The 26626-nt window shown below is 37.0% G+C and overlaps 1 protein-coding gene across 1 annotated transcript in view; it reads left to right on the top strand.

The window, feature by feature from the left end:
* LOC121019812 (ATP-binding cassette sub-family A member 3-like) overlaps positions 1 to 26626 on the top strand; it is a 130241-nt gene that overhangs the window by 64344 nt on the left and 39271 nt on the right. The window contains exons 7-13 of the mRNA XM_040459623.1: positions 1373 to 1471; positions 1971 to 2139; positions 3114 to 3414; positions 10685 to 10934; positions 11088 to 11292; positions 19015 to 19231; positions 25057 to 25227. Of these exons, the coding sequence (XP_040315557.1) occupies positions 1373 to 1471; positions 1971 to 2139; positions 3114 to 3414; positions 10685 to 10934; positions 11088 to 11292; positions 19015 to 19231; positions 25057 to 25227 (1412 nt within the window). The remainder of the gene's footprint in view (positions 1 to 1372; positions 1472 to 1970; positions 2140 to 3113; positions 3415 to 10684; positions 10935 to 11087; positions 11293 to 19014; positions 19232 to 25056; positions 25228 to 26626) is intronic.

Raw genomic sequence — 26626 nt, 5'->3', positions numbered from 1 at the left:
TATTTTATGATGCATACATATTAATTTCTTAACTAAAATTAAAGAAAAAAAAGAAAATGTGTGAATCCTAGCTGAAAAGTCAAGCACTAGGAATGAAGAAGCACCCAGAAGAAATGGACTTAAAACATGTGAAGGCTGTCATGTAGGTAGATTATACATGTTCTATATAACTAAGGGTGTAAGTTTAGAACGAATGTGCAAAACTAGATGTATTGAATGGAAAACAATTTAAGTTTAAATATGGAGGAAATTTTTATCTTCCAAAAGAGTGAATTTTGAGTTCCTCCAACACTGAGAGGGGCAAACACTTCACTTGCTCCTCATTGGGAATATATCCCATGGTTTTGAGACCTGGAGGGTTTTGGAAAAGATCATCTTTTAAACATGAAGTACTGTAAAATCTTCCCAGGAAAACTATTCTTTAAAACTCTTGATGTCTCTGGGGCACCTGGGTGGCTCAGTTGGTTAAGCTTCTGACTTTGGCCTAGGTCATGATCTTGAGGTTTGTGAGTTCGAGCCCCATGTTGGGCTCTGCGCTGACAGCTCAGAGCCTGGAGCCTGCTTCAGATTCTATGTCTCCCTCTCTCTCTGCCCCTGCCTTTCTCTCTCCCCCTCTCTCAAAAATAAAAATAAACATTAAAAAAAATTTTTAAACCCACTCTTGATGTCTCTACATTGCATCTGGCTCAATTTCCATGGCTTTTCTTGATTACTGAAACTGTATGTTCTTCTCTGCATATAATCTTTACTATACCTACTCCATTTTCTATTTTTGAGTGACTTTTTCCCTGCTAATTGGAATATGTTTTTTTTGTTGTTCTTGTTGTTTTTTTAAGTTTATTTCCAGTAAGAGAGTGCATGAGTGAGGAAGGGGCAGAGAGAGAGGGAGAGGGAGAATCCCAAGCAGGCTCCGTGCTGTCAGTGTGGAGCCTGGTACCAGGCTCAATCCCACAACCCTGGAATTATGACCTCAGCCAAAACCAAGAGTCAGACATCAACTGACTGAGCTACCCAGGCACCGCCCTTTTTTTAAACTTACTGAATAAGAACCATAGCCTGTATATGTGCATGATAAATTAACTCATGTGCCCTAGAGTCATTAGCATATATAGTCTTTTTGTAGTTTTAGAAGACCAGAATTACGTGTTTTCAAGAATTAAGTAGAATGGGAAACAATTTGCTGCAGCAGTCTGTGGGTTCCATTATAAGTATTGAAGTGAAGAATGAGCTACATTTTCCCCACTGCTGGGGGGAAATCAGTTCAAAATAAAAATATGTAAGTAGGAAAATCTTCTGATTTGGTGCTAACATTTACTCCTCCCCTTCCCCATTTCCCTTCCCCTTCTTACTTTTATTCTAATTCTTATTCTAGCTTTGAAGCTCTGTTTACTGATCTGGAAAAGAGACGGTATGAGTTAGGCATTGCTAGCTTTGGTGCCTCTGTTACTACCATGGAAGAAGTATTTTTTAGGTGAGCAAGGATACATAGGGAAAATAAAAACCATAGCCAGGGGGTGGGGGGAGGACCATATCTTGGTCCCTTCTGTACACTCACCAGGCTCAGAGTCACACATTAGAAATTTAAGAGGTGCGAGGAGGAGGGAACTGACATGATTTGTTTTACAGCAACACTGAAAAAATACTGCCATCATTTCAAAATAGGAGCAGATATTTTGATATACTCAAAATATGACTAAGATGTTAATCTTTAACTTGAATCAGTTCAACCTAATGAAGCATTCAATACCTTGCACTAGTTTTCCTAGATTTACTATGTCTCGCAGCAGTCCTGTGACTGGTGTTTGGGAACCACTACTCTACCCGAGTTACCCTGTTGCCTCCATATAATGCCCCCTGCCAAGTCAATAAGCAAACCAAGGAGGCTTCTGAGTTGAATGTTGTGACTCACATTCTTCAAATAAGACATGGGATAGAATTGAAATTAAATGCTGTGTTCTATTTTTATGCAGAGTCAATAATATGGAAGATTCACAAGTAGATATCCCAGCTACCCAAACTCCACCTCCCTCTGTGATGAGTGAAGTCTCAGTTAAGAACCAGAATAGGAATATGTCAAGCAATGAGAGAGCACAGTGTTCCACCATGAACGAAAGTCCTGCTATTATGTTTAATACTGGGGTAAGCACCTTTGCTAAGAAACCTTATGAATATTTATTTGATTGGTGCACAAGAGGTACATCTTCTTTTACTACTTGAACAAAGATGGTGTGGCATTCTTAGCCACTGCACCCCACCAGTTAGGGAGCAGTCTGTACCACGAACTAATTAATTTCCCAGTGCAGAAGTGATGAGGTCTAGATAAAGGTCACTCTCACCATTGCTATTCCTTAGTTCTTTTTTCTGTCTTAGAATTCTTTTCTTTTCTCTCAAATTGCTAACCCGGAAATTTGGTAGTTCACTGAAGCTAAAGAGAACTGGAAAGAGCATGGTTTTTAGTAATCAAGCATGCCCAGTGTTTTAAGTTTTTGCTGTGGGTATTCATACTGCATAAGGGATCTTTCCTTAATCAGTGCGATCCTCAGCATGGGAAGTCCCTTCCCATGGGAAGTGAGTTGCCCAGCATTTCTTTGCTTCTTCTTCTAATTATCTCTTCCTTCTATAAGGAACCTGTTTGTTTGTTTGTATTTTGACTGTCAGGAGTCTGGGGAAAATCATCCTGTTGAGATTTTAAGTGTGTTATATGAAAATCCAGACCTTAAACACCATATTTAATACCTTACAACAGTGGCTAGCAAACTTGCAGAAAGGGATAATAGATATTTGAGGCAGGTTGCCCACTTGGTCTCTCTTGCAGTCACTCCAAAAAAGCAACCATAGACAATACAGAAATGAATGGGTATAGCTGTGTTCCAGGAAAATTTGGTTTACAAAAATAGGTCATAGTTTGTTGACCCCTGCCTTATAAAGAAAAGACTGATCAAACTCTCAGGTAGTATCACACTATGCTTAGATTCTAAGTATTTATGTAGGTAAATTTTATGTGTCTTCTATAAAATTCCAGAGTGTTCATTCATCTTAATGAATGTCATCATGAATGATCTGTTTGGGTCCATGAATATTGTAACACGGTGTTTTTTTTTCTCCTTCTTTAGTATTCCCTCTACCACCAGCAGTTCTGTGCCATGTTCATAAAGAGGGCACTGTTCAGTTGGAGGAATTGGAAATTGATTTTGCTACAGATGCTGGCACTTCTAGGTTCCTTTACTCTTCTCTTAAAGGCTGAAAATTTTTTACATAATAATGATGAAAAGGCCAGACAAATGGATTTGAATCAATATGGTCAAACTATAGTGCCTTTATCTATTTCTGGGAATTCTAATTTGACCCTGATTTTCCTAAAACATCTTAGGAGTATGCTAGAGTCTGACAAACACACACTTAAGGAAGTGCAAGGTAAGACTCTTTAAGTAAAAAAAGACTGCTCTTAGATGAAGATCTGGTTGTATGATTTGCAAAGAAGGTCTTAATGGTATATTTGGCTACAGTGTAACTAAAGACTTAATGGGCTAGTTCCTCTGAATACATTTGTTTTTAAGATACTAGCAATAATAGTTTACATTTACTGAGCCCTTGGTTTTGACAAGAACTCAGCTAAGCACTTTACCTGCGTGTTATTTAATCTGAGCAATCACCCTGATATATTTTTTTAATTTTTTTTAATGTTTACTTATTTTTTTAAATTTTTTTAACGTTTATTTATTTTTGGGGGGGACAGAGAGAGACAGAGCATGAACGGGGGAGGGGCAGAGAGAGAGGGAGACACAGAATCGGAAACAGGCTCCAGGCTCTGAGCCATCAGCCCAGAGCCCGACGCGGGGCTCGAACTCACGGACCGCGAGATCGTGACCTGGCTGAAGTCGGACGCTTAACCGACTGCGCCACCCAGGAGCCCCATAATGTTTACTTATTTTTGAAAGACAGACAGGCAAAGTGCGACTGTGGGAGAGGCAGAGAGGGAGGGGGACAATGAATCCAAAGCAGGCTCCAGGCTCTAGGCTCTGAGCTGTCATCACAGAGTCCAAAGCAGGACTCGTGCCCATGAACTGTGAGATCATGACCTGAGCTCAAGTCAGACGCTTAACCAGCTGAGCCACCCAGTCACCCTATAGTAGATATTTTTATTCATAACATCAGTTAAATGAAGGGTACTGGCATTTAAGGAAGCTGTAATTTGCCCCGTATCAGGCATGTAATAAAGAGAGACTTTAATCTGTTCTGCTGACATCTGCAAACTTAACCACTCACTGCACTGCATTACCTCTCTGACCATAAAGTCTGTTTGTTCTCTTCCCAGAGACTGCACTTTTTTTTTTTTTAACTGTGATCTGATGAACAGTGTTCTTGAGTTAGCAAATAGCCTGAAGTTTTGGCAAGCTTGTATGGTTCTTTTTTTTCTGTCATTGAGGTTCTGTTGTAAAAATGCATTTCAGAAATGTTAATTGTTCTTTATAAACATCATACTGATACTGATTCTACAACCTACAAGTAATAGGTTGGCTGACTACGAATAATCATCCCTATTCTTCCTCCACTACAAATAGTAGGTAAGCCTTTGTTAACCAAGGTCATACAATAAGGACAGAGGATAAAGAATAAAATCATTATTTTTAAAAAATTATGACATACTGGGGCGCCTGGGTGGCGCAGTCGGTTAAGCGTCCGACTTCAGCCAGGTCACGATCTCACGGTCAGTGAGTTCGAGCCCCGCGTCGGGCTCTGGGCTGATGGCTCAGAGCCTGGAGCCTGTTTCCGATTCTGTGTCTCCCTCTCTCTCTGCCCCTCGCCCGTTCATGCTCTGTCTCTCTCTGTCCCAAAAATAAATAAACGCTGAAAAAAAAATTTAAAAAAAAAAAACAAAAATAAATGAATAAATACATAAATAAATAAAAAACTATGACATACTGCTTACATTAAAAAAGTAAAATGATTAAATATGCTTTATTATATTGATAATAAGACTGAAAAATACAATAGAATAATACAGTAGCCCCACTGATAAGCATTCTCAATTTAGTGTTATTATTTTAAAGTTCATTAGCTAGAAATTATCAAGTCGTAGAGAGATAATGTTTAGGCTTAGCCAGTCCTACTTTGTTTTTTAAGAACCCTACATGTACTTTTCTATCTTGTACTCTCATTAGCTTAGACACAGAACCTTTTATAAGTGAACTCTACTAATTTTACGTGGTTTCTCTCTATTCCACACTGCATGCCTTTTTTAACTGAAAATTTTAGGGTAAAGGTAGAGCGAGAACTTGCTCTCTCTTTTCCCCAAACTATAAGAAAATGTTTACTAACAAGGAAATTGTTTCTAGATAATTTCTCCTCTCTAACTTTCTTCTCAAATAGTATACACATTAACACTGGGGAAATCATTGCTAACTTTTTAAGCAGAACCACAAAATAAGTGAGTATGTGCTTTAGAAAGGATATGAGCTTATAATAACTGAAAAATGCCATCTGCCCTACCAAACAACAGTTTACATTTCCTCTTCTTCCACAATTTAGATGAATGCCTCTTTTATGGAATTTATCTCACTGAATTACAATAGCGTATTTTTCATGTGCCTCTGAAACTAATTGTGGAGAGGCCAGAACTTCTTTTATATCTCTAGAACCTAACCCAATTCCTGGCACATAATGAGCATATAATTAAATATAATCTTATCAAACTGAATTAAATGTGAGGGAATGATTCGAAAGGGGAGGGATCCAATGTCAATGAAGTCAGCTAGGATACAATTGTGATAATCCAGGCAAGAGAGGTTAAGAAGGAAAGAAAGAAAGATAGGTTTGAAAGATCTCTGAAGAGGACTAAAGTAGATTTTGTTTTCCCTTTAGAAGTGGAGGAGAATAAGAACCATTAGCACTGAATTTGATACTTTAACTTTTTGTTTTGAGATAATTGTCATTTTAGTGTTGTGCAGAATAATACTGAGAGATTCTGTGTACCAAGGGTAACATCTTTGCAAAACTATAGTACAATATCCCCACCAGGATATTGACATTGATACAGAACATTCCATCACCACAAGGATCATTCCTGCTGCTCTCTTCATTCCCTATCTACCCTGGCAATCACTAATCTGTTCTCCACTTGTATAGCTTAATCATTTCAAGACATAAAAATGGAATCATATAATATGTAAACTTCTGGGGTTGGCATTTCACTCAGCATAATTCTCTGGTGTGGTGTCTCTCCATAGTTCATTCCATCATATGTTATGAGCTGTTCCATCATGGGGATGTAGTTAAACAGTTTGTTTAACTGTTCACCCATTGAAGGACACCTCGTTCCCCGCGCCCCCCCCCCCCAGTTTTTGTCTTTTATGAATAAAGCTGTTATGAAACTTTGTGTACATATTTTTGTGTGAACCTACATCTTAAGTTCTATGGGATAAATGCCTAGGATTTTAATTTTAATTGTTGACTCATGATGGTTGCATGTTTGTTTTTTGAAGAAACTACAAAACTGTTTTTCAGGATGGCTGTATCTTTTTACATTCCCACCAAAAATGAATGAGTGATCCAGTTCCTCTCATCTTCCCCAGCATTTGTGTTGTCACTATTTTAATGTTTATTTTAGCCATTCTGATAGATGTGTTGTGGTATTTCATTATGTTTTTTTATTTCAGGTTAGTTAACATATAGTGTAGTATTGGTTTCAGGAGTAGAATTTAGTAATTCATCACTTACATACAATACCCAGTGTTCATCACAAGTGCCCTCCCTGATTCCCATCACCCATTTACCCCTTCCTCCACCCACCTCTCCTCCAGCAACCCTCTATTTGTTCTCTGTATTTAAGACCATTTGAAACAACATGGATGGAACTAGAATGTATTATGCTAAGTGAAATACAAGTCGATCAGAGAAAGACAGATATCGTAGTTCACTCATGTGGAAATTAAGAAACAAAACAGATGAACATAGGGGAAGGGAAAGAAAAAGGAGATAAAAACAGAGAGGGAGGCAAACCTTAAGATTCTCATTGTTGTTTTAATTTGCCTTTGACATCCTTTCTTATGCTTATTGACATCTGTGTATCATGTTCAGTGAAATGTGTGTTCAAGTGTTTTGCTCATTTTCTAAGTGTATAGGGTTTTGTTTGTTTTTTACTGTTGTTTTGAGAGTTAGTTATATATTCTTTCTCGTACTGTTTATTATCTTTTCATTATCTTAATGGGTTCTGCAAGATAAAAGTTTTTTATTTGGATGAAGTCCCACATATTCATTTTCTTATGGATTGTGTATTTGGTGTCAAGTCTAAAACTCATTGCCTATTGAGGAGGGCACTTGTTGGGATGAGTACTGGGTATTGTATGTAAGCGATGAACCACAGGAATCTACCCCAAAAACCAAGAGCACACTTTACACACTGTATGTTAGCCAATTTGGCCATAAATTATGTTTAAAAAATAATTTAAAAACTCATTGCCTAGCCCTAGATCCTGAAAATTTTATCTTAAATGTTTATAGTTTTCTGAAATTTTTAGTTTTACACTTTACATCTAAAGTCATGATTCATTTGGCATTGACCTTAATACATGTGAGATGTGGGTCAAGGATAAATTTTGTACTTGTAGATGTCCAAGTGCTTCAATAACATTTGTTAAACTATGATTTCCATTTAATTTTTCACACATTTATCAAAAATCATTTGGGTGCATGTGAGCCTATTTGGGGGCTCCCTATTCTATTCCATTAACCTGTGTATCTCTTCCTTCATCACTATTACGTTTGATATGTGGTAGGCTGATTCCTCCCACTTTTTTCTTATTATCTAAAGTTTCTTAGTTCCTTTGTTTCCATTTAAATATTTTTTAAATTTTTTTAATGTTTGTTCATTTTGAGAGAGAGAGAAACAAAATGCAAGCAGGGGAGGGGCAGAGAGAGAGGAGGACACAGACTCTAAAGCAGGGTCCAGGCTCTGAGCTGTCAGCACAGAGCCTAATGCAGGGCTCAAACTCATGAACCATGAGATCATGACCTGAGCTGAAGACACTTAGCTGACTTCAGAGCCACCCTGATGCCCCTCCATTTAAATGTTAGAATAAGCTTGTCTATAAATACAAAAATAAATTTTTGGAATTTTGACAAGATTTAATTAAATCTGTGTCTGAATTTGGGGAGAAGTGACATCTTTACTGTGTTAGATAGTCCATCCATGAACATAACTGATTTATTTAGAATTCCATGAAGAACTTTTTTCTTTCATCAGTGTTGCATACTTTTCATCGTACATGTCCTGTATGTATTTTGTTGAATTTACACCTAAACATTTCATTTCTTTAGCAAATATAAATGGTATTGTATTTTTAATTTTGGTGTCTATATGTTTATTCTATTGTATAGAAAACAATTGATTTTTGTACGTTATTTTGTATCTTGCAAACTTGATGAATTCATGCATTAGTTTCAAATTTTTGTGTGTGAATTCCTTTGGATTTTCTATATAGACAATCATGTCACCTGCAAATGAAAGCAGTTTTATTTCTTCTTTTATGATCTGCATATCTTTTATTTACTATTTATGCTTTACTGCCCTGGGTAGAACCTCTAGCACAGTGTTGGATCCGAGTGGTGAGAGTGGGCATTCTTTCCTTTGTTCCCGGTTTTAGGGGGATAGTAGGCAGTCTTTCATCAAAAGTATAATTTTAGCTATAGAGATTTTCTAGATGTTCTATATAAAAGTGAGGAAGTTCAGCTCTATAACTTTCTTTTTCAGAGTATTTTCATGACTGATTACTGAGTTTTGTCAGATGTTTTTTCTGCATAGATCGATATGATTATTAATGATTTTTCTTCAGACTAAAATATGGTGGATAACATTGACTGAGTTTTAAATGTTGAACCAGTCTTGGATCCCTGGAATAGACCCCACGTGATCAGAGTTGCAATTATTTTCATGCTAAATTTTATTGCTAATATTTTGTTAAGGGGTGTTTCATTATATTTGTGAAGAATATTTGTCTGTACTTTTCCTTTTTTTTTTTTAGTGCTGTCTTTCTTCTATTAGAGCAATACTAACTTGATAAAAAGAATTCAAAAATACTCCCTTCTCCTATATTTTCTGAAAGACATTGTGTATAATTAGTGTTGATTCGTCCTTAAACATTTGGTGGGAATTTCCAGTGAAAACATCTAGACCTAGAGATTTCTTTTGGGAGGAATTTTTAATTTATGAGTTAAATTTCCTTAATAATTACAATTATTTGAGTGACCTATATCACATTGGGAGAATTGTTATAGTTTATCCATTTAGAGGAAGTATTCTGTTTCATCTAAATTGTCAAATTTTGTGTGTAAAGTTGTTCACAGTATTCCTTTATTACCATTTTGACATCTGTAGGATCTGTATTGATTTCCCCTGTGTCATTTCTAATATTGGTAATTTATGTCTTGTCTTGTTTCCCATTCTCTTTCTCACTGTGCTTTTAGCTGGGTATTTTCTAATCAACCTGTCTTCCAGTTTCCTGTCAACTCTTTATTTGTATCCAACCTGCTATGAGTTATATGTTGAATTTTTTTTAACTTTTTAATGTTTATTTATTTTTGACAGGGGGGGTGGAAAGGGGTAGATAGAGATGGAGACACAGAGTCTGAAGCAGACCGCAGGCTCTGGGCTGTTAGCACAGAGCTTGATGCAGGGCTCAAACTCAAACCATAAGATCAAGACCTGAGCCAAAGTTAGACACTTAACCGACTAATCCACCCAGGTGCCCCTATATATGTTGAATTCTTAATTTTAATTGATGTGTTTTTTCAATTCTAACATCAATATTTGATTCTTTCTGTGGACTCCAGTTCTCTGATAAATTTTCTGTCTCTAATACTTAGTTTATATGTGGATCTAGTTCTATTATCTGTGCTTTTTCTTGGTTCTGTTTTTTTATTATACTTAGTAACTTTTTAACTGAATGCCAAATATTGTACATGAAAATGATATGACTCTACTGGAGATTGTCTTCTCCAGAGGAGATGTAATTTAGCTTCTGAAAGATAGTGAGGTTAAGGGAAGATCTAAATCTAATCAATGATTTAAGTAATTTGAGACTGGGTGGAAATTTTTATAAGAACTGATATAATGTTCCTCACTCTTACTATTATGGAATAGCCCTCAGGGGCCGCACTGAAAGCTTGAAGATTTACCAATGCATTCTGTCATTTATAAATCTAAAATGCCTTAAAGGAAAAAAGGGTATGGAATTTTTGGCTCGCTTCAATGCATTTATATTCCTTCTAGGGGCTTAGTTCCCAAATGTTGATTGTATTTTTAGATATCTATACTTTCAAACAGGTGACTTTTTATTTTTTTAATCCACACTTTTATTTTCACAGAGGAAAGATTTTTTGCCTTAAGCAATAAAATCTACAGGTGGAAATACTTATGGATCTCTTTGAGATAGATAAGGAAGTCTATACCATGTGCCTGTGTTTTCTCAGTGAAGTAGGAATCTAGGTTATAGGCTATGAAGTGAGAGAGCTTGTAATTTAATGATGGAATAGAGTGCTTGAGGAGAATGGCAAATGTTTGAAATAATTATTATGAGAAAATTTAAAGGGATGAGAACCAAGTAAAATTATTTGTTCCTTTCCCCAACATATGTTGTAGATGACCTCTTTTGTGGATAAACTGATCAACTTCGTTTCCTCATCCTAGGTGACCTACTGAAATACTTAGTGGAAAATGAAGATTGTATTCACTTATGCATTGTTGCATTTTCCATTGAGGTGAAGACAAATAAAATAATACTTACTGGTCTTTTCAACAATCAAGCATATCATTCACCATCTCTGACCCTGTCGATATTAGACAACATTCTTCTCATGACCATTGCTGGCTCCAATGCTTCTTTAACAGTCTCCAATAAGCCTCAGCCATACCTTAGGCATAAAAAACAAAGTGCAACGTATGTTATCCTTTTTATTAAAATTTGATATTTTAAATGCATCTTTCCTATGCTATATGATTACATTTAGATAATTAAAAATACCTATTGCTAGAAATTTTTTTCTGCTGTATTGATTTTCTGATATATCTACTTTTGTTCCTTATTCTGTAGATTGTCAAATGGACTCCACGTGGCCTTAAATATACATTTTGGCATGGCTCTTTTGATCAGTGGCTTTTGTCTCCTGACAGTGACTGAACACATCACTAAGGCAAAGCACATCCAATTTTTGAGTGGGGTTTATGTCCCTGTGTACTGGCTTTCTGCTCTACTGTGGGATTTCATCATATTCTTTATTACCTGCTGCTTACTACTAGTAAGTATTAGATACAGTTTCTTGAGGGCTCATTTTCCTTCTGTACTCCATGGAAAATTCCTATTCTCTAATTATGTAACTTAACTGTATTTGTAGATAGGACCTTCAAAGAGGTGATTAAGTTAAAATGAAGTAGTTAGGGTGGTTCCTAATCCAATCTGACTGGTATCCTTCATAAGAAGAGGATATTTGAACATACAAAGAGATACAAGGAATGTGCATGCACATAGTGAAGACCATTGAGGACACAGCCAATAAGTGGCCACTTGCAAGCCAAGGAGAAAGATCTTAGAAAAACCAACCCTAAGATGGCGGCAGAGTAGGATGATGCTAGGCTCATCTCCTTCCACGAACACAACTAGATAACTATCAAATCATTCTAAGTACTCCAGAAGTCAACTTAAAGACTGACAAAGCTAACTCCACAACTAAAGGGAGAAAAGAAGCCACATCATAGAAGGTAGGAAGTGTGGAGATGGTTTAGGGGAGAAAAAGATAACAGGTGCTGTGGATGGGAGAGAGCCATGGTAATGGAGAAGGGTGAGAGAGAGTAGAGCACACAGGGGAGTGCACAGGAAATCATTTCCCCAAGGTCATTGGCTGGGAAAATGAGAGGGAGTGATTTTTGTGAGTTCTTGCAACCACCAGGGCTTAAATCCTGGAGTTTTAAAGGTCAGGGGGCTTGGGTGGGCTAGATCCCTGAAGTCATTATCCTGCTTCTGGAGAGAAGGGCAGCAAACAACCTAGGGGCAGATGATGTGGAAAAAGCAATCTGAAGAATGCCTGGGACACACAGGGGTGCGATTATTTGCTCTTCTTGGAGGGCATCCCTGAGAGGCAGCACTCATGGAGATGCCTCTCCAGGGACAAAGGAGGTGGCTGGCCCCATTTCCTTCCACTACCCCTTAGCTTAAATACAGAGCCACCTAGAAGAAGTGCAATGCTGACAAAGGCTGACTAACTTGCTGATACCAAACCCCACACCCCTGTACTCTGGCAGGACTTCTCTTCTCAGTCAAGCTTGTGTCAGTACAGCATAGAGAGTCCTTCTCCTTGAAGACCAACCAAGCCCCTGCCCACACCATGTCTCTAAAGCCTGGAACTTTAAAGGTCAGCAGGCTGGCTGGGATAGAGCTCAGAGGACACTGTGCTGCTCCTTGGAAAGAAGGCAGGAACAGTTCAGAGGCAAACAGCATGGAAACAGCGATCTGAAAAACACCTGGGACACACAGTGGGGAGCTTATTCGCTCTTCCACTAGTGCTTTTTTTGAAGGGCAACATTCACAGAAACATGTCTCTGGGGACAAAGGAGCTGGCTGGTGCCATTTAATTCACCTGCTCCTCATCATAAACACACAGCCACCTGAGGGAAGCAGCACAGCACTGACACAGGATTCCTAACCTGCTTACAAGTCCCATGTCCCTGTGCTTTGGCGGGACGGCCCATCTCAGTCAAGCATGACTCAGTCCCAGTGCAGTGGTCCCCTTCCCCAGAAGACCAGCAGAAACCCCTCATCACACCATGTCTCCCGACCAGAGAGTTCTGCAGGTCTTCTAGAAGTAGTATGGTCTCATTTAATAAGCAGACTAGAGCACACCTAGTTAAAACTCAACACATTCTGGCCAAGGACTAAACACTGCCCACTGCAGGCAAGGAGAGCCTCTGCAGACAACTGGTCTGAAGGATAGAGCAGCCAGAACACAATGCAGAGTGTATGCGACATGCACCAGAGACAGTAAGGCACCAGACTCTGGACACTATATGACCCCTCCTTCCTAGAGCCACTTACTCTCAGGAACAGAAAACATTACAGGCTTTTCTAACACAGAGAAGGCAGGGGAGACTTGGACAAAAATGCCAAGATGGAGGAATTCATCCCAAATGAAAGAACGAGATAAGGCCACAGCCAGAGATCTGAGTGAAACAGATATAAGTAACATGCCTGATGGAGAATTCAAAGCAACAATTATAAGGATACTTTGTGGGCTTGTGAAAAGAATGGAAGACATCAGAGAGGCCCTTACCACAGAGATAAAAAAGTTAAAAAAGAATCTGTCAGAAATAAAGAATGCAATAACTGAGATTGGAAACAAGCTTGATGCAGTGAACAGTGGAGTGGAAGAGGCAGAGGAATGAATAAGTGATATAGAAGACAAAATAATGGAAAATAATGAAACTGAACAAAGAGACAGAGAAGAATCATGGAACACAAGAATAGACTTAGGGAACTCAGTGACTCCATCAAACGTTATAACATTTGTATTATAGGAGTCCCAGAAGAAGAAGAGAGAAAAGGGTACAGAAAATTTGAGGAAATAATAGCTAATAATTTCCCTAATCTGAGGAAAGAAACATCGAAATCCAGGAGGCACAGAGAATTCCCAACAAAAGCAGACCAACACCAAGATATATTATAATAAAATTTGCAAAATAAAGTGCTAAAGAAAAAATATTAAATGCAGCAAGACAAAAGAAGTCCTTAACTTACAAGGGAAGACCCATAAGGCTAGCTGTAGATCTCTCAATAGAATCATGGCAAGACAGAAGGGAGTAGCATGATATATTCAACATGTTGAATAGGAAAAACTGCAGCCAAGGATACTCTATCCAGGAAGCCTATCATTCAGCATAGAAAGAGACATAGAGTTTTCCAAACAAAAACTAAAGGAGTTTGTACCACTAAACCAGTCCTGCAAGAAATATTAAGAGGGAATCTTCAAGTGGAAAGGAGAGACCAAAAATGACAAAGGCAAGAAAGGACCAGACAAAATCTCCAGAAACAACAATAGAACAAATAAGAAAATGGCATTAAATACATATCTATCAATAATTATTCTGAATGTAAATGGACTAAATACTCCAATCAAAAGATACAGGATGTCATAATGGATTTAAAAAAAAAAGACCCATCTAGGGGCGCCTGGGTGGCGCAGTCGGTTGAGCGTCCGACTTCAGCCAGGTCACGATCTCGCGGTCCGTGAGTTCGGGCCCCGCGTCGGGCTCTGGGCTGATGGCTGGGAGCCTGGAGCCTCTTTCCGATTCTGTGTCTCCCTCTCTCTCTGCCCCTCCCCCATTCATGCTCTGTCTCTCTCTGTCCCAAAAATAAATAAACAACAACAACAACAAAAGACCCATCTATATGCTGTCTACAGAGACTATTTTATTTTATTTTACTTTATTTTATTTTACTTTATTTTATTTTATTTTGAGAGAGAGAGAGAGAAAGAAAGAGAGAGAGAGGGAATGAGTGATTGAGGGGCAGAGAGAGAGAGAGAATCCCAGGAGAGGTGGAGGAAGAGAGAGAAGGAGAGAGAGAGAGAGAAAATGGGGCTCCCCTGAAGTGGGGCACATGTTTTTTGTGCCAAAGCAGGGCTTCAGTTCACTGGAATTGGGGCTCGTGCTCACCTGATGTAGGACTCAAACTCAAGAACCATGAGATCGTGACCCGAGCCCAAGTCAGATGCTTAATGACTGAGCCACCCAGGTGCCCAAGAGACTCATTTTAGAGCTAAAGACAACAGCAAATTGAAAGTAAAGGGCTCAAGAAACACTTATTATGCAAATGTATCTTAAAAGAAAGCTGGGGTAGCAATACTTATATCCAACAAACTAGACACTAAACCAAAGACTATAACAAGACATGAAGAAGGCCACTCTATCATAATAAAGGAGACAATCAAAGAAGAAGATCTAACAATTGTAAATTGTCGACCTTAATAGGCCATGGACTTGGGGTGGTGAAGGAAGTGAGAAAAAAAAGACAACAGTAGAGCAAGGCACAGGGGACCCAAGCCAACAGCCCGGGGTACCAAGGTTTATTGTACATCTTATATACGTTTTCAGGAAAAACAGATCAGCAATGATTAACAACAGAAGCTTAGCAAAGCATGTCAACAATGTACATCTGATTCAGCTATCATACTTATCTTGCATACAAGAGCAGTCTTGCAGATACATATGTTCTGATAAGAATCTTTAGGATAGAAGCAAAGACAAGGGAGTGAACGCACTGTGCTATATACAGCTGGCTTCCTTTAAGCAAAACATCCCTATCTGTGTACTAAAAAACAGACCACATTTCCCAAGGGCAATTCACTCAAGTCCTTTTAGGTTATTTTTAACCTTACAATCTCAAGTTTTCTCAGAGATCTTGGAGCCTGAACAAATATGCACCTGTGGTCATTGTGGTGTTCTTGTTCCCACAGTAAATATTTATGCATCCAACATGGAAGCACCAAAATATATAAAACAATTAACAACAAGCATAAAGGAATTCATTGATAATAAGACAATAATAATAGGGGATATTAACACCCCACTGACATCAATGGACAGATGAACTAAACAGAAAATCAATAAGGAAACAATGGCCTTGAATAACACTGGACCAGATGGACTAATAGATATAATCAGAATATTCTATCCTAAAACAGCAGAATACACATGCTTTTCTAGTGCACATGGAACATTCTCCAGAATAGATCACATACTAGGACATAAGTCAGGCCTCAACAAATGTAAGAAGGTTGAGATCATACTGTGTATATTTTCTAACTATAACTCTATGAAACTTGAAGTCAACCACAAGATTAAATTTGGAAAGACCACAAATACATGGAGGTTAAACAATATGCTACTGAACTATAAATGGGTAAATCAGGAAAATCAAAGAAAAAATTAAAAGAAATACATGGAAACAAATAAAAATGAAAACACAACAGTCCAAAACCTTTGGGGTACAACAAAGCAGTCCTAAGAGGGAAGTATATAGCAATACAACAAAACTAAAAGGCAACCGATGGAATGGGAGAAGATATTTGCAAATGACATATCTGATAAAGGGTTAGTATCCAAAATCTATAAAGAACGTATTAAACTCAACACCCAAAAAACAAATAATCCAATTTAAAAATGGGCAGAAGACATAAATAGACATCATTTCCCAAGGAAAACATACAGATGGCCAACAGATACAGGAAAAGTTGTTCAATATCACTCAATATCAGGGAAACAGAAATCAAAACTACAATGAAATATCACCTCACACCTGTCAGAATGGCTAAAATCAACATGAGGAACAACAGGTGTTGACAAAGATGTGTGGAAAGGGAAACCCTCCTTCACTGTTGGGGATGCAAATTGGTGCAGCCACTCTGGAAAACAGTATGGAGTTTCCTCAAAAAGTTAAAAATAGAACTACCCCACAATCCAGCAATTGCACTACTAGGTATTTACCCAAAGGATACAAAAATACTGATTCAAAGGGGTACATGCACCCCAGTGTTTATAGCAGCATTATCTACAATAGCCAAATAATGGAAACAGCCCAAGTGTTTGGAATGTAATATTATGGAATATCATTCAGCCATCAAAAGAATGATATATTGCCATTTGCAAACACATGCATGGAGCTAGAGGGTATTATGCTAAGTGAAATAAGTCAGAGAAAGACATGTGATATCACTCATATGATTTCACTCATATGTGGAATTTAAGAAACAAAACAAATGACCATGGGGGAAAGAGAGAGAGGCAAACTAAGAAACAGACTCTTAACTATAGAGAACAAACCAATGATTACCAGAGTGGAAGCGGGTGGAGGGATGAGTGAAATCAGTGATGAAGGTTAAGGAGTGCATTTGTGATGAGCACCAGGTATTGTATGAAGTGTTGAATCACTAAATCATACACCTGAAATATTACACTGTATGTTAACTGGAATTTAAATAAAAACTTTTAAAAATTGCCTAAGTAAATTGTGATACATTTATATAAAAGAATGATATTGAACTACTAAGAAGCTACTAGAAAAGTATATTTTTCTCATGAAAAGCATTAAGTAATCAAAAATTTAGTCCATTATAAGAAAAAGCATATAAGTGTATGCAGTTGAAATAGTCTGAAGTGATAGATGTTCACATTTTAATAGTGAAGTTCTTTGAGCTGTGAACTTTGAGTATTTTTGTATTTTCCTATGCATATGTGCATTTTCTAGTTTTTCTACATTGAACATGTTCTATTTCTGTAACTAGAAAAACATGTTTGAATAAAATTTTTCAGAAATATTAAAAAAAGAGAAAATAAAATAAAAAACTAACCCTGCTGGCATTTTAATCTTGGACTTCCAGCCTCTAGAACTGTGAGAAAATGAATTTCTGTTGCCTAAGCCACCAGTCCACATTATCTGGTTACGGCAGCCCTAACAAAGCTACTACAGTGATGAAACTTTGGAAGCAACCCATTATCGATCAAAAGTAAAACTCAAAGGAATCTTCTATAGCAATGATAAAGAGTGAACTAAGGTTGCATTCATCACATGAATGAATCACACAAACATAATGCTGAGTGTAAGAATCCAAATTCAAAAAATATATATTGTATAATTACAATCATAAAAATTTCAAAATACAGTTAATACATATTTTAGTATTTAGGAATGCATGCATATCATACTATTAAGAAATATAAGGAAGTATTGATAAATTTCAGAATAGTGGTTACTTTTACAGGAGTTGAAGGAGTTCATGATTGATTTCTTTGGGTACTGGCATGGTGTAGTTGCCCGCGATGTTTTGTGATAATAAAATGTGATAATTCATTTATGTTTTATGCATTATTCTGGGCATGTGTTACATTTCATAATAGAGAGGTTGAAATATTTACTTAAAAACCTTGTGTGCATGTTTATTTATAGATCAATTGGGGTAGAATCTACATATTCACAGTATGCAGTCTTCTTGTCAAAGAACAGAATATATTACATATCCAAGTAGGAATTTAACTTTTCCTTGAGATAACTTATGATTTGTGACTTTCAAGGATTTTAAGCCTTCAAACACAGAGATTTCTAGATCACCCCAACTTTTATTTGACTACCTCATTGTATTTATTCTGTTTAAGTTTACAGAATGCTCATTCAGAAACAAACCAACCATAGCTACAGATACTGGATTTAAATAAATAACCTACTAATCCTTTCGATTACTACTGCTACCACCACCAAGAGTATCAGTAATCAATTGCATAACTATTCTTAGCTTAACTGTATTATTTTCTCCTTGGTTGTCCTGCTATGTAATTGTGTAACTGCCCAAAGAGACAATGCTGACATTTGTGGATAAACTGCATTTACTAACTAATGAGATACAGATTTCTAGAAATCTTTTTGCTTTAACAACTACAGGTCTCTCTCCACCACCATCTTCCATTCAGTTTAGGTACCTCTAATTTTGTGCTTCGGTATCTGTTTTTAAATTTCAATTAGAAAAATGGAAGAAAGAGGCCCCAGAGTTGCTTGGGTGGATGTGATAGGAGTGGGAGAATAGAATAGAATCAGGAGACCTGGTTTAAAGGTATGATAAATAATATATATAACCAGAGATAAACAATCTTTAGAGAAATAGGCTTTCTGGAGAAATAATCTACTTTTGGGGGAAAGTATACTGACTTTGTTCGTTAATTAAAAAATCATTCCAAGTATAAAAAAATAAAGGGAATTATACTGGTTCTGCTCATTGAGCTGTCCTCTACTGAAGCAGATGTAAAAGTATCTTACTTCATGCTCCTAGGCTAATGACCTTTTTAGAGGCTGATGTAATTAATGAATACTTCCATGCTAAATAGTGATGGGATTTGCTATCTCCTTCTCTAAACATTCTGGCTTGCATTATTTTTGCAGTTGCCCTTCACTTTGCCTTATTTCTGTGTCTTCTGTGTTTCAGGGAGCATTCAAATTCTGCCAACTGGATATTTACATCACAGACTACCATTTTCTGGACACAATGCTGATCTTCATGCTATATGGCTGGTCTGTCATTCCCCTCATGTACCTGCTGAGCTTTCTGTTTACTAAAAGTACTTCTGCCTACATCAAGCTTGTCCTATTCAACTACCTTTCAGGCATTTTCAGTGTCCTCATAGATGCCACTCTTCAGTTCGGTAAGGGTAAGGGGCTTCACAAAACTTCTCTTTCCCCAGAAGGCAGTAAATAAATAAATAAATAAATAAATAAATAAATAAATAGGAATGGACTAAAGACATTAGTAGACAATTAAGTTCACAGTTTGGGGAAAATCCTGTACTTTAAGTCCATAAAATTATTTTTGAGTGCCTCTGATATTCTGGGCACTGTGTTAGAGCTGGGATCCTCATGCTGAAGTGATAGGACTGAACCTGACCTACAGGTCTTTGACAGGGTTCCTCCTCTCTATCCCCACCTCCAGTAACTCCATCACATGACCTAAAAAGTCCATTTCGCAACAGATATGGTAAATTTTAGGAGCATTTGTCCTGAGACTCATTTGTCAGAGAGAGAGAGAGAGAAAACACAAAAAAGCAGCTTTCTTCTTTGAAGGGGAGGCCTCAGAAAGTTGGAATAAATTCTGTCTCAACTATAGGAGGCCATTATTATCTTTAAAAAGATGAGCACTGGGTGTTGTATGGAAACCAATTTGACAATAAATTTCATATATTAAAATAAATAAATAAATAAAAATGTTCTTCCTTTTTTTAATTTTATTTTTTCAATTTACACCCAAATTATTTATCATATAGTGCAACAATGATTTCAGGAGTAAATTCCTTAATGCCCCTTACCCATTTAGCCCATCCCTCCTCCCACAACCCCTCCAGTAGCCCTCTGTTCTGCATATTTGAGTCTCTTCTGTTTTGTCCCCCTCCCTGTTTTTATATTGTTTTTGCTTCCCTTCCCTTATGTTCATCTGTTCTGTGTCTTAAAGTCCTCATATGAGTGAAGCCATATGATATTTGCCTTTCTCTGACTGACTAATTTTGCTTAGTATAATACCCTCTAGTTCCATCCATGTAGTTGCAAATGGCAAGATTTCATTCTTTTTGATTGCCAAGTAATACTCCATTGTATATATATACCACATTTTCTTTATCCATTCATCCACCGATGGACATTTGGGCTCTTTCCATACTTTGGCTATTGTCGATAGTGCTGCTATAAACATTGGGGTGCATGTGCCCCTTTGAAACAGCATACCTGTATCCCTTGAATAAATACCTAGTAGTGCAATTGCTGGGTCATAGGGTAGTTCTATTTTTAATTTTTTGAGGAACCTCCATACTGTTTTCCAGAGTGGCTGCACCAGCTTGCATTCCCACTAGCAATGCAAAAGAGATCATGTTTCTCCGTGTCCTCACCAACATCTGTTGTTGCCTGAGTTGTTAATGTTACCCATTCTGATAGGTGTGAAGTGCTATCTCACTGTGGGTTTGATTTGTATTTCCCTGATGATGAGTGATGTTGAGCATTTTTTCATGTGTCGGTTGGCCATCTGGATGTCTTTTTTGGAGAAGTGCCTATTCATGTCTTTTGCCCATTTCCTCACTGGATTATTTGCTTTTTGGGTGTTGAGTTTGATAAGTTCTTTATAGATTTTGGATACTAACCCTTTATCTGATAGGTCGTTTGCAAATATCTTCTCCCATTCTGTCGGTTGCCTTTGAGTTTTGCTGATTGTTTCCTTCTCTGTGCAGAATATTTTATTTTGATGAGGTCCCAGTAGTTCATTTTTGCTTTTGTTTCCCTTGCCTCAGAGACGTGTTGAGTAAGAAGTTGCTGTGGCCAAGATCAAAGAGGTTTTTGCCTGATTTCTCCTCAAGGATTTTGATGGCTTCCTGTCTTACATTTAGGTCTTTCATCCATGTTGAGTTTATTTTTGTGTCTGGTGTAAGAAAGTGGTCCAGGTTCATTCTTCTGCCTGTCGCTGTCCAGTTTTCCCAGCACCACTTGCTGAAGAGACTGTCTTTATTCCATTGGATATTCTTTCCTGTTTTGTCAAAGATTAGTTGCCCATACGTTTGTGGGTCCATTTCTGGGTTCTCTATTCTGTTCCATTGATTTGAGTGTCTGTTTTGTGCCAAAAAATGTTCTTCCTTGATGTTAGGGCAGTTCGTAGTGAAGTGAAGAGAGGGAAGAGTGTAGAGGAATCTTGAATTCTTGGGAGAGGCTGACAGTTTTGTTGAAGGAGGTTTTATCATGTGGCTGTCCTTCCCTAATTCAATGAAAAGGTACAAGCTTGTGAGCACCCTAGCAAGGTTTTCCAAAGAAAATCTCTATATGTCTCTGACACACATACAATTACCTAAGCCAGTTTTTCTTCCTCCCAGGCCTGCTTTTTATAGTATTCTTGAACTTGTATCTCATTTTCCTTCTCTGATTTTGAGATTCAGGGAGATATTCACTAAAATGGTTATTGTTAAAAATGAAGTTGTTGATTCACCCTCTAATGTACATTTCAACTGACCTCAGCACTTCCCCCACATCCTCCCTCTCTGCTGTTGCTCCACAGACACTGGTCTTGTTCCCTTAGTCCTTCACTGGTCACAAAATAACTGCCTGTAACTTCCTTTGAGAATGAATAGTTCACATGTGTAAGACTTAAGCTTCTGCATAGCAGATGAAAAAAAAAAAGTGTTAATAGATATACCTTAGCACTCATTCTCACAAAGGAATACCCAAATTATGGAAAGCAAATGTCTGTATATTTTTGCACACTTGTCCAAAGACAGGTGTTTGGACACATGTTTTGGGATGTGAGGAAGACTCACCTGAAATCATTTGAATTTGTGAGACCTAAAATGAAATGATCATGTAAGGAACTAGAGAGAAATAGTTGTTACAGGGTAATAATAGGAGTAAATTACTACTTTAGAAAAGTTTTGGAAGGCTTTTTTTAGGAAGAATATGTTGCAAAGAGTGATGCAGAGTAGAATGGGATTAAAAACAGAAGACAGTAGATTTGGCAATTAGGAAGTCACAGGAGACTTCCACTTTTGAGCAGCAGAGCAAACACTGAATAATACTGTACCAAAAATAATGAACTGAAAAGAAAGTATGGAATTGGCAGAGGCCTACAATGACATGAAAGCAATAATTGAAGGTAGCTTTGACTTGAGGTTATTGACAGCATCTGGTGACATTTATTTTCCATTGTATAAGTAGTGAGGATCAGAGAAGTCAGAATAAAAAGCATAGAGGTACAACAAAGTTTTAATATCTTCCTATTTAAAATTGGAAGTTCAAAGGGCTACTCACTGCAAGGGTAAACAAGAGGCACCTGAGTGTTTCAGTCCATTAAACATCAGACTCCTGATATTGGCTCTGTCATGATCTCATAGTTCCTAAGATTGAGCCCTGCATCATGCTCTGCACTGACAGTTCAGAGCCTGCTTGGGATTCTCTCTCTCTCTCCCTCTCAAAATAAATAAATAAACTTTAAAAAAGAGTGAACAAAACTAAAGCCACAGTAAGACACATAAAGGAAATTTGTAAAGGTTGAATTTGGCACTGGAATGAGGAATAACAATTTCCCTTTGGAATTTATAAACACATGCAAATGCTCATATTGGTTTGTGTCCTGAAGTCATAGAACCCATGTAAGCTAAAAAACATAACTTGATAATTTATTTTAAATCTCAGTTGTGTGTGCCCTAGGTGAGTGGCAAAGGTATACACAATTCCCAGACTTCAAAGTATTCCCATAGTTAAATTTTCTAGAGAACTTGAGATCAAATTAAAAGCACAAAGAGAAGAAAGAGAAAAAAATACAAGCTCTTAAGAGCAAGTGCTAGCAGAAATCACAAATTGTAGAATCACAATCAGACCTGCAAAATTAAGATTTGGGGACTTTTGAATGATATAAAATATGTATGTTTACAAGGTGCCTGGGTGGCTCAGTCGGTTGAGCGTCCAACTTCAGCTCAGGTCATGATCTCACAGTTCGTGGGTTTGGGCCCCACGTTGACTTCTATGCTGCCAGCTTGGAGCCTGGAGCCTACTTCGGATTCTGTGTCTCCCTATCTGTCTGCTCCTACCCTACTCACACTCTGTCTCTCTCTCAAAAATAAAGATTCAAATATGTATGTTTAAAATATTTAAATTGTAAGAGTCTCAGTAATATGAGCAAATAATAGAACATGTAATAAATAATAGGACATGTATGCATGTGTGTTATATATAGGCATAGAATATAAATATATATGTTTAAATGATTAATATGTATAATGTGCATTTAACATACATAAATATGTATGTTTAATATATTTAAATTGTAATAAAGAGTCTCAGGTATAAAAGCAAATACTGGAATATATATAATAGAATATGTAATAAATAAAATAACATATATATGCATATACTATTTATGTACATGTATGTTATACATGCATATAATAGAGAGAGAGAGAGAACAAGTAGACTTGAAAAAGATCCAAATAGAATCCTGAAAAATGAAATTTAATAATAATTTAAATTAAGAACTCAACAGATAGAAGTATCAGCATATAGATGGGTATTGTTTTTTTATCCATTCTGTCACCCAGTGTCTTGGTTTTTAAGTCTAAGATAGTAAGTATTGCTACTCTGGCTTTCTTTTGACATCCATTTGCATGATAAATGTTTCTCCATCCCTTCTTATTTTAATTTACAGATGTAAATTAAATTTAGGTGTAAAATGGGTCTCCTGTAGGACCCATATAGATGGGTCTTGTTTTTTCGTTTCCATTCTTTCACCCTATGTCTTTTGATGAGAATGTTTAGTCCATTTACATTCAAAGTAATTATTGAAAGATATGTATTTATTGCCATTTTATTACTTGCTCTGTGGTTGTTTCTCAAGTTTTTCTCTGATCTCTTCTTGTCTTTCTCTCATGTTTTGCTGATTTTCTTTAGTGATATATTTGGAGTTCTTTCTCTTTATTCTTTGCATATTTATTAGTGGTTTTTGATATATGGTTACCATTAGGTTTTTATATAAACTCTTCTGCATATTAGCAGTCTATATTTAAGTGATGGCTATTTAGTTTGAACCCATTCCTTTCTCCTCTCCTCCACACATTTTTAGGGATATAGTATAATATTTTATATCCTTTATTTGTGAAATTAAGTACAATTTAAAATTAATTCCATAGCCACACTATCCACATTTCAAGTGCTCAGTAGCCACATGTGTATATTGGTGCAGCTATAGAGTTCTTCCATATTCATAAAAAGACAGTGTGGTGTATATAATTAGTGCCATTTTTGGCATTTGCTCAATTAGCCAATATCCTGAATCAATTATTTGTCTCTATCAACTCAAAATCTACACTGGACAGAATCACTATGGGTTGGGCACTTGAAGATTTGCTTCTTGGCCATCTCTCTTTACCCAAAATGTCTTATATGAAGTTTCTGTTTAGACTAGCCTTTTATCTTCTTTCTAAAAAACTGAATTCATTATCAAAATTTCATATTGTCACTTCATAAATTAAGCATGTTAATATCTCCAGGAACTTAGTCTCTAATAATTGTTCAAATCAAATGCATTCTTTAGAGAGACAGAAGTCTGGTTCCCTTGAAGATTTTTCTACTCTCAAACATGTCTTAATTTCCCCATCTGTTCCCCACTGTTGAATTGTAGGCTATATCTCTGACCCCTACTTTATTCCCTTAATTGATAAATTAGGATTAGAAATGTAAAAAATAGTAGTGGTTTCCTGTCCATATCAGGTGCCATAAGTCTTAACTCATAGACACCCACTTCACCAAAGAGACTTTTCAGAACTCTGCAATTATCAACACAAACTGTCACTGGATATTGACTGGAAGAAACTTATTGGGTAGTAATTAGTATTCTTCAAATGTAATGTTTTTTTTTTAATTCCCAAAGTTTATTTTGGTCATTCTTGGGAGATTTGTTGTCCTAGGGATAGTTCATTTCCTATAATGAAATCTAATTTTATCATCTTTTTAGAAGTTCAACATAAGATGTCAAAAGCCACCAGAGCCTTCATACTTAATTCATTACTGTTCTTTCCTAATTACAACCTTGCGAAGTGTATCGATGACTATTTTACTTTCTACCAGATAAAGAAATGGTGCTCTGGAAACAAACCTCCTGTCTACATAAATTGTAGTAAAGAAAGTAAGTATCATTAATAAGATCGTTAATAAGATCATTAATAAGTATCATTAATAAACTATAAGAATGCCAGTAATTTTTCCAGCAAAAATGGGTTTATTGGGGAATGGGAGAGAATTGCAATACAGGACAAGCAAGTTACAGCAAATCACAGACAAGTCTCACAAACATTATTATTTTAGAGAGGAACATTATTTAGGAGGAGGAGAGAAATTGGGAGGAATTGTTTGAACAAAAGTCTATTGGAGAGAAGCAAGTGTTCAGGGTGATGACAGTTTCTTATTGACTGAGCTGCAGGGGGTAGTCAATTTCTTATAGGAGATACAGTATGCTTTTTTGTTGTGGTTGGGGTCTGTAATCGATGATTCTTTCTTTTTGAGGATTCTTCTGTTGGGTGTACAATTGACAATTCTTGTAATTGACAAGTGGCATGGTATGAGAGTTCTGCCTGTTGGCCTTCTGACTCCATCTTAGTGAAGATTACCTTTAATTTTCACAGTATCCTTGGAGTCCCTAAGCCTAAAAAATTGGTCTCAGTCTTAGCCTAGGAAACATGTGGGGAATCAGCCCTTTTTTCAAAGGAGAGAGTCAGGACACATATTCAGTACATAAGTCATTTTATCAGAGTGGGAGAAAGCCTTTGTAATAATAAAACCTCAAAAACAAAGCCAAGTTAAGTTTCAAGTAGTCATCGGATATAAAAATAAGAGCTACTAGTAATCAACCACATAGTAACTATGTTATGTTAAATCTTCACAACCTCAAGTTATCGGTTTTTATGCCCATTTTGAGGAAACTGTGCCTAGGCCACATAGCTTTTGTGGTCCAGAACTGAGATTCACAGCTTATGTTCCCTCATTGCATAATGCATTTCATCTTTAGAAGAAAACCTCCATAGGAAGAATTTGTGCGATATTTACTTTTGTTACCTCTCAGCACTTTCATCACTCATAAGCACCTACACTCACTTGGCCACAACTTATTTGAAGAAATAGATAAAACCCATTCTCCAGTGTCTAATATAGTAAATGCACATAGAGGAACTCAACTTTTTTAAATAAATAAGTAAAGGTCAGGATGTGGTGATTTGAGGAATAAAGAGCAGTACAATAGAGAAAAGAGCCAGAAAAAGAGAGTAAGAGAAAGGAGAACAATACTGCAGATTTGTCAGAAAGAGTAAACATTTAGAAATCCTCATGGTGGTGGTGCCTGGGTGGCTCAGTTTGTTAAGCATCCAGCTCCTCATATTAGCTCAGGTCTTGATCTCAGGGTCATGAGTCCAAGCTCTCCCTGCACTGGGTGCCATGCTGGGCATGGAGCTTACTGAAAAGGAAGGAAGGAAGGAAGGAAGGAAGGAAGGAAGGAAGGAAGGAAGGAAGGAAGGAAGGAAGGAAGGAAGGAA

This window comes from Herpailurus yagouaroundi, unplaced genomic scaffold (genome assembly GCF_014898765.1).
Source record: "Herpailurus yagouaroundi ecotype Mexico unplaced genomic scaffold, PumYag 222, whole genome shotgun sequence".
Taxonomy (NCBI): Eukaryota; Metazoa; Chordata; class Mammalia; order Carnivora; family Felidae; genus Herpailurus; species Herpailurus yagouaroundi.
Note: the sequence above shows the minus strand (reverse complement) of the source record. Positions and strands in the feature narration are given on the sequence as shown.